The sequence below is a fragment of the Onychostoma macrolepis genome, chromosome 06, assembly GCF_012432095.1.
Source record: "Onychostoma macrolepis isolate SWU-2019 chromosome 06, ASM1243209v1, whole genome shotgun sequence".
In the NCBI taxonomy this organism is placed as follows: Eukaryota; Metazoa; Chordata; class Actinopteri; order Cypriniformes; family Cyprinidae; genus Onychostoma; species Onychostoma macrolepis.
Genome location: NC_081160.1, coordinates 3,530,212 through 3,547,892, shown reverse-complemented (window position 1 = coordinate 3,547,892; position 17,681 = coordinate 3,530,212). Strand labels below are relative to the sequence as shown.

The following is a 17,681-nucleotide window of genomic DNA, read 5'->3' as shown; positions in this document are numbered from 1 at the left end:
CAGATAGATAAATAGATAGATATAGACAGACAGACAGACAGACAGACAGACAGACAGACAGACAGACAGACAGACAGACAGATAGATAGATAGATAGATAGATAGATAGATAGATAGATAGATAGATAGATAGATAGATAGATAGATAGATAGATAGATAGATAGATAGATGATAATCATTGATAAGCACGTACACCAAAACAAAACCAAAATATTTGCTTGCTTTATTGACTTTGAAAAAGCTTTTGATTCAATCTGGCATGAAGGACTCTTTCTAAAACTACAGGAAAACGGGATTGGAGGGAAAACTTTCGATTTACAGTAATCAGCACCATGTATAAAAACAATACATATGCTGTAAAAATAGGAAACAAACGAACAGAATTTTTCTCTCAACAACAAGGTTGTCCATTGAGCCCCACCCTGTTTAACATTTATATAAATGAATTAGCCAAAGAATTAAACAATTTGACTGCCCCTGGCCCAACCCTAACTGAATCAGTAATCAAATGTCTCCTCTTTGCAGATGATTAAGTCATTCTGTCAAAAACAAAAGAGGGACTACAACTCCTTGACATCATAGAGACATTCAGTCAAACATGGGCTCTTAAAATGAATCTAACAAAAACAAAAATAATGATTTTTCAAAAGAGACCCAGGTGTAAGGAAAATAAATACACTTTCAGAGCAGGAAACCAGGTCCTCCAACACACTCATGAATACACCTATCTGGGACTAAAAATCAGCTCAACAGGAAACTTCAATCTGGCTGTGAATGAACTGAAAGAAAAGGCACTGAGAGTCTTCTACATGATCAAAAATACAATTCAGTATGAAATTCCAATTCAAACCTGGCTAAAAATCCTAAAAGCAATAATCGAACCAATTGCACTAAATGGCAGTGAGATATGGGGACTAGGGCTGTGACGGTCGCCATGACAACCGCATCACCGCGATGGTCGGTTGTCACCGCGGTTGTCTATTGCCACCGGCGGTAGTTCACGTGACGTCACACACTCTATAACAAGCATAATACAAAGTTTTCTATACAAGTGTAATAATATACAGTTGCAGATTGTTTTATTTAGACTATAAATTTATGCTAATTCACTAATTACCTCAAACACCATGCACGGCATTTCCTTTAGATTGGCAGGTTTGAGCGCAGGAAAATACAGTTTATTCTGCATTTAGCAAATTTATTTCGTGATGAGCGATGGACCTTTTTGGGAAACCAAATATTACATCGCCGATCTGGAATCATTTACATTCATGTCACCCATCCGCGTTTGTACAAATGTCTTCAAGTTCACGTGATCGCAAACGCCCGGCTGGTCAAGTTTGTATTGGTGAGGCTTTCTCCAAACTGGTCAAATACGAACGAGACAGCAGTAAATGGAAGATGCTAACAAGAAATGTGGCAACATACGCCGCGATTCCTATTCCACAGAGAGCGCGTGCAGGCGAGGAAATAACGCGCCCGCTTGCTTGGTGGGGGAACAGTGAACCGTGTCTAAACCGCAGCACAACAGGTTGAGTCTGTCTACAGGACATTTGAACTTTGTGTCAGTACATCATAAATAGGCAGTTTACTGTGAGGGATTTGTAGTGTCGTATCGCGCCGCATCTAGTGTAGACAGCATCACTGATTATAATGGGTTCTCGCCATGCCGCTCGCGTGAGGTAGACAGAGTGTATTTAACTTTCTTATTTAAGGCTACTTTCCTATTTAACTGTATTATTTCTTTGATATTTATTTTAGTGTTTTGCAGGCTGAGTGTTCACTGACGGAAGTGCTAAAGTAAACACGCAGGTTTGTTAATGATTGAGCCTCATTTATTTATTTTTGTGATTCAGAATTATATATATACAGTAAATATACACAACACCGCGCCACCGGCGGTAGTTGGACCATTACCACCGCGGTGGTAAAAATCTGCCACCATCACAGCCCTAATGGGGACATCTAAATGGGAAAAAGAAGAAATTGAAATTATGAACACCCAAATTTGTAAAAACATCTTAAAAGTTAACAGAGCAACCCCAAACAACTTGTGCAGAGCTGAATTAGAACAATTCCCACTATTAATTAATATTCAAAAGAGAGCTGTGAAATTCCAGCAGCACCTGAAATGCAGTGATCCGAGCTCTTACCAGGCTGAAGCCCTGCAGTGTCAGGAGCAGAACATGCAAAAGAGCGCACTTTTACAGCTGGTACTCAAACTACACCCAAACCAGCACAGCACAATCAGGCCCAACCAAATCACACAAACAAAACTACACTGCTTATTGGAAAGATGTTACTAATATACAAAAGAAGATGGAGCTGTATTTACACCTGAAAAGAGTCTACAAACCAGAAGAATACCTGAGCTGTGTAAAAGATCACAAATTAAGAAAGACACTAATGAAGTAGTGTCGAAGTAACGAAGTGTCGCAGTAACGAAGACTGAGTGATCACTGTCTGGCTATAGAGAGAGGACGACACAGACAGAGATGGCAGCCACGAGAACAGAGACTGTGTTCACTGTGCTCGCAGAAAGAGGTGGAAACAGAGGAACATTTCTTACTGCACTGTGATTAATAATCACAACATTAGAGCTGCATATTTCCCCAAATTCCAACAAATTAAACCAAATTTTATGGCATTACTAAATGCAGAAATATTAAGCCACATTTTAGGGGAAAATTCCAAAATGATCACAACAGCAGCAAGATATGTATCAGCCTGTCACAAACTAAGACTGTCAACCAGTGGACAAAACTGAAGCAAGATCATCTCTTACATGTTGTACAAAGGTTTTTTTTTTTTTTAAACAATGTCTTAAATATTTTTCTTGTTTCTTGTTTGTGGGAAAAAAAGAAGAAGAAGAAAAAAAAGAAAGTATATACATATACTTCTTTACTTAATTATTTTACAGATATATTCTTGTTCTATGTATTATATAACCATTTTTTTCCTTATTCATGTAATGGGCAATGCTTTGGCAATACTATGCAAGTCATGCCAATACAGCTCATTTGAACTGAATTTGAATTGAACTGAATTGATAGACAGACAGACAGACAGAGAGATAGATAGATAGATAGATAGATAGATAGATAGATAGATAGATAGATAGATAGATAGATAGATAGATAGATAGATAGATAGATAGATAGATAGATAGATAGATAGATAGATAGATAGATAGATAGATAGATAGATAGATAGATAGGATTACAATTATTGAATTTCAATTATTAAATACAACTTTGTCTCTTTGAAGGAAAAATTTATAGAAAGAAACTTTGAAAGAAAGAAAGAAAGAAAGAAATCTGCTGTGAGAGATATTGTGATAGAAATCTATTTTGCCCAGCTTGTGCAAACAGGCAGCTTTTACCAAACCACCATCACATATGCTCTCTCTCTCTCTCTCTCACACACACACACACACACACACACACATACACTCACAAACACACATGCAGTGTTCTGACGGTGATTTTAGCTGCACGTAGTGTTAAATGTCTCCTGCAGGAGGTTATGGCAGGTAGCCCGGTGTGATGCTGAGGAAGGAGGTGTGTGTTTACCCTGCTGCAGTACACCACTGATGGAGAGCTGAGTAATTGATATTTTGCTAAACTCTAACTCAGCTCAGTGGGGGACTGGGCCACTGCCAACCACTGGAAACTAAACCTATGTCATGGATCAGCAACTCTGTGTGTGTGAAACGCTAAAATGGAAATGGCATGTTGTAATTTCTGCCCACTGCCCTGTTATACGCATTAGCTGATCTTTGGAAAGGCCTTTCCAACAGCTTCAAGACGTAAGCAGGCGAGCAGTGGGGAGAAGTAAACAGATGGAGTCTGTCTGCGGAGCATGTTTGCCGATAAGGAATGACTTTAGTGGGAGAAATACATTTGCAAATGTCTACAGGATACAATTACCTGTCTGAATCACCTCACCTATTTGCATGCAGGGGAAGCGATGCTATATATTGGCTTTCTGTCAGGGGAGACGTCTGTGTACAAGTTTTACATTTATGTCACTTATAAGTTGCAGCGCTACAGTTGACACTTCCTGTCATTCGGGGAAAAGATACCAAGAGGAGTTTTTCCATTCCATGGTGGAGCATGCAGTGCATTTTCAGGAGATCTTGAAAAGACCTTGCTCTCCTTGAGTTCAGATTTAGCATGCTGATCATTGCAGTGAAAACCCTTTGGGGGAGACTCTCTTTGGCATTCAGGTGAAATCATTTGTTATAGCAGCAAGAACAGGACCGTAAAACTCAAAGGACGAACTGCAAAATCATGTTGAGTCACAATCAGTACTCAAGCCTTACAGTCAGAGCAGAGAAGAGAAGGGAAATGAAACAAAATGAGGAAAAAAGATGAGTAAAGATGAGATGATACACAGACAGAGAAGAGAAACATAATGAGAAACATGAGAAAAGAAGAGAAAGATAATGACAAATGAGGCTAAATGAAATGAGAAAAGATTCAAAAATGAGAGAAGAGACAAGGTGAGAAAAGAAACTACATGTGAATAGAAGAGAAAGAGGAGAGCAGGTTCAAAGAAGAGAAGACTTGATTATAAAATAAAAACATCAATGAATAAACTCTCAACAGAAGCAACATAATTAGTGCTGATTTATTCTTATTGTCGTGTTGTGCTTTATCTTCACGCTTGATTAGTACCATGTGTTCCAGCGTGCAATTGTCAATACACACTGCTCAAATTTGAGAAAAACACTTTGCTAACAACCAGCCAAGAAATTCTGCTAGTCTTTGGATGAGAACACTGAAGTAAAAAAAAGGTCGGGTGAGAAATGATGTTCCCGATATAACGAGATCGCAGACGTAACACCTAACCTACAAACCTGATTCCTGCTCAGGTTCAGCCCACCTGCTGATCCGTGGCTCCGAGCGCACATTTAACGGCACACTGGACCCTGAGAGAACGTGGCCCACTTTCAACACACTTGACATCGTATAAACCCACAACTTTCCTTCCTCTAACTGAATAATTCAATTCCTCAGATTAGCGTGTAGATATATTACAAAAGACACCCTGATTTGTGCCCCGTGGTGCCGTGCTATGACTAGAACCGCCTTTATAAGGGGATGTTGAATTTCAGTGAGCTGTAACTGTGCACTAAAGCAAGCAGCCACATCGGCTCTTTGTCTAAGAACAGCGTATGGACTGAGATTTATCACCGTGTAGTATCAGCACCTCCATATTCCTCATGTTTGAACACGAATCCAGCTGCAGTGTACGGCGTGCTCACATAATAACACATATCACCTCTATCTGCGTGTGTGTGTGCTGTAATCTACCGCAGGGTCACAGGGTCAGGCATGGAAAGATCACTCTATCAGAGCTGCAGGCACAGGTAATCTGCTCAAATGTGGCCTGAAATGAACTTGAATCTTTAAACACAAACACACATACGCACACAACTCTGGCTTTGAGCAGAGAAACCACAGCGAGGCTTACCGAAAACAGAGGCAGCTATCAGAACACTGCACATGTTCCAATCCTGTGGCAGAATCCTGTGTGTTTCTTCCCCTCACAGTCCTGTGAGATGGAGGGCTGATAAGCTTCATAACCATCAGCAGAATAACAAACCACTGAGAACAAAATGCCTGGTCTGGCTGAACTTCTTACAGTTTCCTTCAGTCAGCATGTACCAAGATTCCAGCGATCGAACAGAAAACACCAGTAGGCCAGGAAACATTTTGAAGTTTTTTGGTAAAATATATTTAAGCAATATCACATAAGCAAGACTGTTTGTTCTTAATATCAGCACAGATTCGGCCCTAGGCACAGGATTACAGGTAATCACTGCAGTTAATATTTAAACCAACAAAGTGCTTTTATGCAATAGTTCAATAAACTGAAAATTAATATTGAGTACTTAGATATTGAACACATTAATGGCAGTCTATTTTTGCACTGAAATAGTTTCAGATAGAGCCACAGCAAAATTAACCTCTGTGCATCTCTAAGCAATAACACCTACTGTTATTTAATAAATCTGTTATGAACAAATCAGCTGAATTAATGATTCAGTGACTCACTCATAAAAAGAGTTACTTGATTGATTCCTCAGTGAATCAGTGCTTTGAATGAATCAGTTAAGTGAATGATTAAATTAATCACTCAAAAAGAGTCACTTGATTAATTTCAGAATAAATCCGTTTTTTTAATTAATTTGTTGAGAGAATGATTCAATGCTTCACTCATAAAAACAGTAACTTGATTCATTTCTGAATGAATGACTGTTTTGAATCAATCGTTTCAGTGAATGATTCAAATTACTCACTCATAAAAACAGTGTCTACATCCAAAATTGCATACTCTGTCAATCGTAGATACTGTCCCTACTATGTAGTAGGGATGTATGCATATTCAGATACATCCAGTCACTTGATTTACACATTAACAGTGTTGGGGAAAGTTACTTTTAAAAGTAATGCATTACAATATTGCGTTACTCCCTAAAAAAGTAACTAATTAAATTACTTAGTTACTTTTTATGGAAAGTAATTTGTGACATTACTTTTGAGTTAATTTTTAAACTGGGGAGGGTTTGCTTGTTTGTTTGTAATACAAAAAAGTTATTCTTTGACAAATGTAAAAGCCCTTTCACACCAAAACTGAAATGAGTCAGGTTGAAGGAAATATAAATTCACGTCTGTACAGAAAAGGGTGCAGCTCAAGCAAATTGCATGAAGAATATGATGCAGGAGAAGAAAGTTCAACACTATTCAGCAATAGCAAAAATGAAACACAAATGTGTCATTTTTGCCTATTAGAATGGTTGAATTGGATCATCAAAGGTCAGTAGCAAAGACATTGGTTAATAAAATTGGATTAAATACATAAATTATATTTGTCTTATTTAACATTTAATTATTGCAGGTTTGTATAATATTCAGAGGAATACTGAATCTGTTTTTGTGCAGGTGAGATGACTAAATAAATACATGTTCATATTTAGTCTAGAACTACAGTAACATAATTTTTACACAGCGCACACAACGCCTCTGCACTTACTCACGATTTCTCTCAACATGGGGACAGGAGAGCTGTCAGTCAATAAATGTGAAAACAAAGTAACTGGCGTTACTTATTTGAAAAGGTAACTCAAACATTTTGTTCTAAATTAAAAAGTAATGTGATACTCTACTAATCACTTAAAAAAAGCAATCTTATTACATAACTCGTGTTGCTTGTTAATGAATCAGTATTTTGAACTAATCGGATGATTGCATGATTTCATTGACTAACTCATGAACATAGTCACTTGTTGCCACAACTTGTGTCCTACTATCTACCCCTCCTTATCTGCCTCTTTCTCTATCTTCCTTAAAGTCAACATGAGACATTATTCAAAACCCATTCTACATCTGAAATGAGGCATATTTTAGTGTGGAAAACAGGATATTCATCTAGACTGGATGCTGTAAAGTCTGCATTTCTTATCAGAATAAGAGCTGAATGTGAGTTTGCAGGGGGGCATTTTAACATTGGAAGTTGTTTTGGAGTTGCATATTATTAATTTTTCTTCTTTGGGATAACATGCGCTTATGAATCCTGTGCAATAAGAGCAGGAATGTGTATTAAGAAAATAAACAGTGTCAGTTTTGATTATACGTTGACTTTAATCAGATCTTCCCACTGTGTTACTGTGTAGGTAACAGGGTAACTTCATTAAACCTGTAAATATTTGCCAAAGCTAACAGTGATTACACAAGGAAACTCAAAGTTATAAGGAAACTACCATGAAAAGCTCTTTGCATGACCTGCCTTACCCGAGCTCTAGTTAGCCAGACCACCTGCTGAATCTAACTTCAGCTCAATTCCTGTTTGTCATGTTCTCAGAATAATAATTATATGAGCACAACACTTAGCAAGAAACTGAGTGTGAGAGGAACCAAAAATACTCAGTCAACAGTCAATGTTTCTTTGATTTCACTTCTGCACCATTTCTAATCACAAAATGCATGCAATGAAATAACTGCAGCTGTAACTCTTCATGAAGTGACAGAAAAATAGGTAACACTTTAGAATAATGGTCGGTTGTTAACAAGTAACTATGCAGGTAATAGGTAGTACTACATTAACACTTAACTTAATACTATTATCTAATAGAGAAGCAAGATTAACTTAGCAGTAAGTAGAAGCAAATTTAGGACACAGGTAGTTCCTTATTAGATATTTGATAATTATTATATAAAGTTAAGTGTTAACTCTCTGGGGTTGACAGTCTCGCCGGCAAGACAAGCTTATTTATTTTTTTATCAGTGCGAAAGAGACTAAAAATACTCAGTCGATTTTGGTCATACAGAGAAGTGTTATACATCAATTGAAACTTTGAAGTGTCTATTTTATTAACTTTTTTTCGGGTACACTCACAATAAAAACAAAATGTTGTGGTTTTGGAAAATAAAGAAAACAAACAGGGTGCACTCTCTGTCTTCTTTGTCTCCGCGAACTGCTTTTAGAAACGCGTCACTAAAATGAACTAAGTCATATCGAAAACAAATATTTTGTGATAAAGTAATCCGTATAAAACCAACACGATGTTCAGTCTTTCCAGTCTAACTCATAATCTCTAATGAAATCCCACCCCCTCGCGGCTCGCGCCGTTCATATGTAAACATCCACGCGGGATGAGCGCACATGTAAACGCCCAACGCAAACAAAGAGTGAGGAGATCATTCATCGTGGCTACTGTTCGTTTCTGCAAGAAGACGTGCTGAGTAAAGGCAGGATTTCCCTCGAAAGAAGAACAAGATTTCATCCAGTAGAGGAGATCAATCTGATGAGCAAGTAATGTTTCTTTTTTGCATTAGTTAATGTGTTATTGTGACATAAACTTGAACACATTTACTAGTTGGGTTGTTCCCAAACTACAAAATGATGAATGCTATGCTTCTAAGAATGTTTAGACCATGTTTATTATTAATACTCTGTTCACAAATAGATTTTAATAGCGTGCTAAACAATAATAATTAGTTTCTCAGAAATAAAATATATTTTTTTTATAGTACAAAGCATGTGTGAATCTATGGCTACAGAATCATATCATAGGCTACTATAAAATCATACATACTAGGCTATATGACTACAAAATCATAGTCGGGTTTTTCCCAAACTATAATTCCTGACTACAATGTTTGAAATCGAGTAAAACATTTTGAATATGATCATTGTATTTAAATTTCTTCTTAATGTAGTAGTACTTAGCCTTGTGTTGCCCTTTTGGATTTCATTAAAGACTGTTTATTTAAGTTTATCCTTGTCTCCGTGGTCCTCATTCCTCCCCGCTGTGTGTACCGTGACAATTACTTCCTGCATAGTTACTTGTTAACAAAGGACCATCCCAGACAGCAACATAGTGTTGACCCAGATCCGGCCCACATCTGGCCCGTGTGAAATCCATGTGGGCCAGTTGTGGGCCAGATCTGGGCCTACACTGATTGCTATATGGGATTATTCTAAAGTGTTATCGGAAAATACTATGCTGTTTGAGAGAGAGCGAAAGAGTGAAAGAGAGAATGTATTCTTACCTTCTAATACAGTGAGTTTAGCACTAGTGTTAATTTCTCCAACGCTGTTGGTAGCTGTGCACTCATAAATAGCCTCATCTCGATGTGTCCGTAATGGCTGGATCCGCAGCACAGAGCCTGAGCCGTCATCAAACTCTATTACCTGACACACACAGACATACAGTTGATATTAGATATCTCCAGCATCAAAAATGAATTGTTGTTTTTTTAATACACAATCAGACTGAAGCTAAAGGAATAGCTAAAAATTTAAAAATAAATAAATACATTCGCTGAAAGTTACTGCATGGTTTGTATTATATAGTATAATATTCTTGTATAATATAGTGCACAAGTTGTAACTACTTTTCTGGTGATTGTTTTTGCTTTTGAGGCTTGACAGTATAAATTACCATCCACTTTTCTTGTGTGGACAAAAACATTCTGGCTAACATCTCATTTTGTGTTTCATGGAAGATGGTGTTTCATGAAGGTTAGCAAATGATGATAAAACTGTCATTTTTGGCAGTGTTACTTCTTGTTAACAAAATCATGACAGAAGTAGCAATTACCAGCCAAAGTGTCTTGAGTACCAAAAAGTGATAAAACCTTTCGGAAACAATTTCACTCAGTCTTACATGACAGTGATGTTAAAGAGATCAGCTCCTGTACAGTATAAATGCACTGCATTGGGTGTGTGAGGCACAGAGTTAAAGTAAGTGAGATGCCGGTGCTGTCAGAGCCCGTCTCGTTCACGCTCGATCAGCTCTGTTGACAGTGTGAGGAGGGTCGTCTCAGGGAGCCCTCATGCCTGGGTTGCCGTCAGCTTTTCTCTGTTTTTAGGTTGACTGCCAAATTGAGATCAACCTGCACTCCCCTGCTGGAGCCCCGCACTGTCTATACTGATGTTGAAAACAAGCACAGCATTCCCTGGAATGAAATACTTCAGTTTCAGCTTATAAGCTTTCACAACAGAATAGCTTTAATAGGGGCCGTAAAAAGTATTCACAATGTGGTTTTTAATGACTGTCTATACCTTAAAAATGCAAAAATGTTATGACTGGCTAACCTTTACACTGTTGCTCATCAAGGCGGGCAAAATTGCTGAATATTTAATAGTTGGGATGTCTGTTATTCGAAGAACAAAAGAAAAAAGAGGAAATCTATAACTTTTGTAGGTTTAAGGATTTATCTTTATTTAATTTAGAATTTAGTGTTTGATAACTTTAATAATTTTATGTATATTTCCTACTTGCTGAAGGGCACAGGTAAAAATGACATTTGTTATAATGGGTTTATTTGAAGATTTAAATTCACTTAAATTAGAAGATGTTATTTTTTAAAGACTAATATAGGTTAAAATCAATAGCTCTCAATTATACTGTATGTATATACATACAGTACTAATGTTATGTGTAGTGGTTAAATATTAGGAAAAAAAAAATTTCCTAGAGACATCAGTAGTATAAGTATCATTGATACTCGCCTTCAGTCAAAAAAAGATGGCATTAAACAAATAATAAAAATATACTGTCTTTATGTTGTTTCTATTGTAGTCTTCGGCCCTCAGACGACACCGCATCACTCATCGGCATGATTCTGTCATTGACATTACTAAATGGGCCCAGGAATACTTCCAGAAACCACTGTCAGTAAACACAATCCGCCGTGCCATCTGCAGATGCCAACTAAAGCTCTATCATGCAAAAAGGAAGCCATATGCCATAATCCATATCCTTCGGATGAGACTTTAAACCGAGGTCCTAACTCTCTGTGGTCATTAAAAATCCCAGAGTGTCTTTCGAAAAGAGCAGAGGTGTGACCTCGGCATCCTGGCCAAATTCACCCATTGGCCTCTGACCATCATGGCCTCCTAACAATCCCCATAACTGCTGATTGGCTTCATCACTCTGCCTCCTCTCCACCAATAAGCTGGTGTGTGGTGGGTGTTCTGGCGCACTATGGCCGTGTCCTCTGGGCTAAAGAGGAGGGAGAACTTCCAGCGTGTTATAAGCGTTCAGTTCAAAAGCCATCATCTCTGATAGTATGGGGATGCATAAGTTCATACGATATGGGCAGCTTGCATGTTTTGGAAGGCACTATGAATGCTGAAAGGTATATAAAGGTTTTAGAGCAACATATGCTCCCCTCCAGACGACGCTGTGTATTTCAGCAGGACAATGCAAAACCACATATTGCAGCTATTACAACAGCATGGCTTCATAGTAGAAGAGTCCGGGTGCTGAATTGGCCTGCCTGCAGTCCAGATCTTTCAATTATAGATAACATTTGGCGCATCATTAAACGAAAAATACATCAGAGATGACCACAAACTCCTCAGCAGCTGGACACCTGTATCAGGCAAGAATGGGACCAAATTCCATCACCAAAACTCCAGAAACTCATAAGATCGATGTCCAGATGTCTTCAAACTGTTTTGAAAAGAAGATGCTACACCAGGGGTGAGCAATTAATTTTCCCAAGGGGCCACATGAGAAATTTGGGTGGTTGCAGAGGGCCGGACCAATACACTTAACTTAGTTCTGCCCAATATATTTTATATCTCTCTATAAATGGAACATTACAATCATACAATGAAAATGTGGAGCACACAATTATACCAGTAGCTAATGAACATTCACAAAAACAGTTTTGAAAATGTGCATTTTTTTTGCAGTGTTTCAAAAACTACCATCACAATTTTGAACAAAAAAATCAAGTATTTAAAAGATTATGGACGTGACATTCGCAGTCAAAATCTGAAACACACATTCTCATAGAATGTATTCATTACCAATAGCTATATTGGACCATCTCTTCATATTTTTCTAAACCACTGAAAATAGAGTCCAGACATCAGTAAAGTATCAGTTTATAAACAATGAGGAAAATAGGATACACATGCGTTATGTGTATCCTATGCGGACGTGACAAAAAAAAAAAAAAAAAAGACAAGTTTTTGGGAGACAACGTAGGCCTATTTGTAGACTTTCTGTGATTTACAATGCACAGCCCAGAAGCAACAATATCTGCCAGATGGAAAGGGTTGGCTATTCACAACATAAAATATAGCCTACATAGGCTATTTTTTTATTTAAATAAATTCATTTTTGTGTTTCAGAGGAAAAAATCAATGTTACGGACAGACATCTCTCCGTTACGGATGTGACAGTTCTGAAAGCAGAATTTATCCGACAATGGAAACGTGTAGCTAAAATGCTCATTATTAACTAATTGCATCCCAGACAGCAGTTGACTCTGTGCTGGATCCGTTTTCAAACCGGCAAATCCGTATTACAGTCACATCCGTTTCAGTGCTGTAGCACGGATCCAGCCCGGTCCGGTTTCAGTGGGCGGAACTACTGTCGCAGAGCAGATCCGGGCGCGTCCGAAACGAGCGTGTTCAGAACAGAAGACGCCAAAGATATTTGCTTAGATCAAAGCAATAAATTGTATTTTGAAGTAAATTAAAATAGAAAACCATTATTTTAAATTGTAATACTTCTAAATATTACATTTTTTTTCTGTATTTTTGATCAAATAAATGCTGGCTTGATTAGCATTTTGCGGAAAGAGTAAAAAATGTGTTGTAATATACTGTTTCAATATCTTAGAGAAACCAATTTAAGTGGAAGGATATAGTTTTTTAAACAATGCTTACACACAACATTCTGGTCCACACTCACACCAGATGGTGGCGGTAATGCACCAAAAAGTTGTTTGCCAACCGCCAATAAACCTTAATAGAAGAAGAAGACATCAAGAAGATCGAGGCAGACGGACTGCACGCTGTTAAAACTTCACCGGTATGTCACACCGTGTTATCACACTGTTCTACTAACAAATTAATTTCTTATTATGTTGTGTACACGATAACTTAAAGGTTTGGTGTTTTATTGCTCCTTAGATCGGTGTTGGATCGGCGAACACTTAGGCCTATGTTATCAGAGGACTTGCTAACATGAAGAAAACGGTCCAGAGGTCTGTAATTATACGTAATTAACGAATTTTAACTTAATTACTTAATTTAAACTATAGTAATTTAGACTGCTTCCATTAAAATTTAATGTTTAAGATTGATGCCTGTCATGGTGGGCTAGCAGTGTTAATGTTTAAGTACTAACCCTCAAGGCTGCATGCATTTATTTGATCAAAAATAAAATTAAAAAAGTAATATTGTGAAATATCATTTGAATATATTTTAAAATGTAATTTATTCCTGTGAATTTTCAGCATCATTACTGCAGTCTTCAGTGCACGATCGTTCAGAAATCATTCTAACATGCTGATTTAGTGCTGGATTTATATTGGTGCTCCGTTATCAGTAATGATTCTTATTATTATTATTATTAGATGTAAAAAAAAAAAAAAAAAAAAATTTTTTGCTGCTTAACATTTTCTGGAAACATTTTTATGATTCTTTGATGAATAGACAGTTCAAAAGAACATCATTTATTTGAAATATATATTTTTGCTTCATTATAAATTTTTTTACTTTTATCAATTTAATGCCTATTTGCTAAATAAAAACAGTCATTTCTATTAAATAACACACACCAAACATGTGAATGGTTGTATATCATGGTTTCTGCATATATTAAGGAGCATAACTGTTTTTCAACTGATAATAATCAGAAATGTTTCTTGAGCAGCAAATAATAATATTAGAATGATTTCTGAAGGATCATGTGACACTGAAGACGAGTAATGATGCTGAAAATACAGCTTTGATCACAGGAATAAATTACGTTTTACAATATATTCATAAAAAAACATTTTAACTGATAATTACTTTTAAAATTGTAATTAAAATATAATTTATTTCTGTGATGGCAAAGCTTAATAAATAAATGCTTTTCTTTTAACTTTTTATTCATCAATAAATCCTGAAAAAACTATCACAGATTCCCAAAAAATTAAGCAGCACAACTGTTTCCAACATCGATAACAACGGAGTATCAAATTAGTATATTATAATGATCACTGAAGACGAGTAATGATGCTGAAAATTCAGCTTTGATCACAGAAATAAATTATATTTTGAAGTGTATTAAAATAGAAAACCATTTTATTTCATTTCATTATTTTTAATACTTCACAATATTTTTTTTTTCTGTATTTTTGATCAAATAAATGCTGGCTTGATGAGCATAAGAGACTTGTTTCAAGAACATTAAAAACAGTAATGTGTCCAAACTTTTGACGAGCCCAGTCCCCTTGAATAAGCAGGCAGAACACTGAATGATAGAAACAGAGGGGCACTGAGGAGATATACATGTATTACATTATATTGTTTGGTATGGTTTTTATTTATAAAATCTTTGCCAAAATATGCTTTTATTTCTGTTAACGGTATGCTCCATGTTAATTGGGTAAATGAACTGAGAAATTGTCCAGCAACACTATATAACGATCTGTTTCAATTTCAGGTTCCACCTGAGAGCCGGACTGTCGAATAGTAAGGTGAGTCCATTTTTTGTTTGTTTGTTTTTAGTTTTCAGTGGAGTTTGAGTTATTCAAGCTATTTGAATGCCACAATTTATAATTGAGTATTGATAATAATGAGTGCCTGATAATGTTACAACTTGTGCTGTTCAAAACATACTGTTTGTTGGGGCCGATTGAGGCTTGCAGCTTTCTGGAGAAATGCTCCTTCAAATAACTTCACACTCATCCTGAACAATATACCTGTTATAACTCATAGTCCTCTAGCAATGCTATAGTCTGTGTGTCATTTGGGTACAAACCCTTTTTCATCTCAAGTCGGTGATTAAAGGAAGTGTGTATGACACTGATGTCCCATGCACTAATTTCCACAGTGGAGCATGTTAATAAACTGTGACTTAAACATTGCCTTCCTTGCTTTGTAATACTAAATGAAACAAATACATTCATAACATATCTGTGTAATATGCAATTAGTTGTGTATTTTTTTATATATAAAACAGGTGGCACAGGTTCTCCTTGCTTTTCTTCTGTTATATCAGTTATTATACTTCACACCTATGGGCAGTAAGCAGAATGAACATTATCTTTGTTACACACAAAGCAGGACAAAATTACTCGATTACAGGAAAATTAAAAAATGCTAACCATGGATAACATTGATGATGTGGAAAAGAACTGGAAGTGAAAAATGCTTACTGATGCTCCAGAAGGAAACACGATACATTAAGGGGGTGAAAACTTTTAAACAGAATGAAGGTGTACATTTTTCTTATTTTGCCTAAATATTTTTTTCATTTAGTACTGCCCTTCAGAAGCTACAGAAGATACTTCCCAGACAGCAAGCAGTGTCGGCCAGATCCGGCCCACATGTGGCCCGCATTGATTTCACGCGGGCCAGATGTGGGCGGATCTGGGCCAACACTATGTTGCTGTCTGGGTTACATGTTTCCACAATGGTTCAATTTACCATGAACTTCAAAGTTTTCACCCCTTAATACATTATTTTTTCTTCTGGAGCATCAGTGAGCGTTTAAACCTTCTGTAATAGTTGCATATGAGTCCCTCAGTTGTCCTCTGTATGATTTTGAGATCCATCTTTTCACACTGTCACTGCTGGAAAGTGTTCAAATACACAAAAATGATGGAAAAGCACAGCATTTGTGGGAGCTGAAGGATTTTTCTGAAGAACAGCAGACAGTTTAACTGTTCAGAACAAACAGGGGACAAATGAACCACTATCACTAAACAAAACACACAGCTGTGGATCATTCAGGAACAACACAGTATTAAGAATCAAGTGGATGTAAACAACGGGGTCATTTTATAAATTCAACATTTTTTCTCTTGTGGACAATATGTAAATATCTTATCCCTCTTATTTTGGTAAAATAATTAACATTTTGCAGATTCTGCAAGGTGTATGTAAACTTCTGACCTTATGTGTGTGTTTGTGTATATATGTACTGTATGTATGTGTGTGTGTATAATATATTTAATATTAATATTTTAATATTAAAAGATATTTAATCTTTTTTTTTTAGAGACAACGAAAAGGGGAACTGTCTTTAAGCTGTGGAGTCAGATGGAGGCTCGCATTTACCTCAAAACGGCACTGCAGAAGACTCGAACAACTAGAACCAACTCAAGCACACAACGGTGACACACATTTGTAAGACCTTTCCTGTGATATAAAATTTCCTGTGGTAATTATTCAGATTCTTCTCATTCTCATTGTGTAGCACTGTTTTAAGCTTAGTGAATATTATGTACAGTAAGCACTAGAAGTAGAGACTTGTACTACTTGGGGTAGTTTTAAATTAACTTTAATTTTGCTTTTGATGCAAAAATTATCAAAAGAAAAGATGTAGTGTAGTAAAAGATGTTTTGTGTAGTAATTCAATTGTTTTAATATGAATATTGTTTTAGTAGTGTTCAGGACAGTAATTGTCTGTACATCTAAATCAGTTCTTTAAACTTTTGTTGTCTAAGACCTTGATATTATACCTTAAGGAAAAAGAAAGATATTTAATTATGTATTATGTACCCAGACAGCAAGGAGTGTCGGCCCAGATCCAGCCCACATCTGGCCCGTGTGAAATCCATGTTGTGGGCCGGATCTGGGCTGACACTCCTTGCTGTCTGGGTAAGATGCTTGTAATCATTGCTTTTAAAGGTATTTATAATTTCTACTTAAATAGTCATTATCTACTTGTATGATTTGTATTATCTGGGAACTGTACAAATACTGTGGCATATGGACATTACTCTTTTTATTTGTAACTTTTAAATGCAATACTCTTTTTAAATGCATTTTCTGTAAAGCTGCATTGGAATATGTATTGTGAAAAGCACTGTACAAATAAACAAATTGTGTTTGAATTCTAGATATGTATACAACTTATTTGTGTGTGTGTATGAAGGCCTATATATATATATATATATATATATATAATACACAAAATTAGCTGGCCCAGATCTGGCATGGTACTGGACCAGATCCTGCCCACATTTGGGCCAAATCACCATAAAGGAATCCGCATCTGGTCTGCAGCTGGCCCGTTGTGCCAAAAGACACCGGCCCAAGTCCGTTATGCGGATCTGGGCCAGAACGTCCGATGGGTCTGGACCAGATCTGGCCCAAATGATTTTTGCTATCTGGGATGTTTATATTAAAGCTAATAATCCAGTGAGCT

General features: G+C 36.7%; 1 protein-coding gene and 1 long non-coding RNA gene across 17 annotated transcripts in view; one reads left to right on the top strand and one right to left on the bottom strand.

Moving 5' to 3' along the window:
* The window catches only part of ptprfa (protein tyrosine phosphatase receptor type Fa), a 272,540-nt gene that overhangs the window by 132,452 nt on the left and 122,407 nt on the right, over positions 1-17,681 (bottom strand). For all 15 annotated transcript variants that reach the window (XM_058780183.1, XM_058780172.1, XM_058780177.1 and 12 more), the window contains exon 4: positions 9,562-9,703. In XM_058780183.1, the coding sequence (XP_058636166.1) occupies positions 9,562-9,703 (142 nt within the window). The remainder of the gene's footprint in view (positions 1-9,561; positions 9,704-17,681) is intronic.
* On the top strand, positions 6,658-12,890 carry LOC131543014 (uncharacterized). Of its 2 annotated transcripts, none has more exons than XR_009271842.1 (3): positions 6,658-6,825; positions 7,019-7,127; positions 11,097-12,890. It is a non-coding gene; the product is annotated as an uncharacterized LOC131543014 (long non-coding RNA). The 2 variants fall into 2 exon arrangements; XR_009271841.1 differs by having other exon boundaries at positions 6,908-7,127.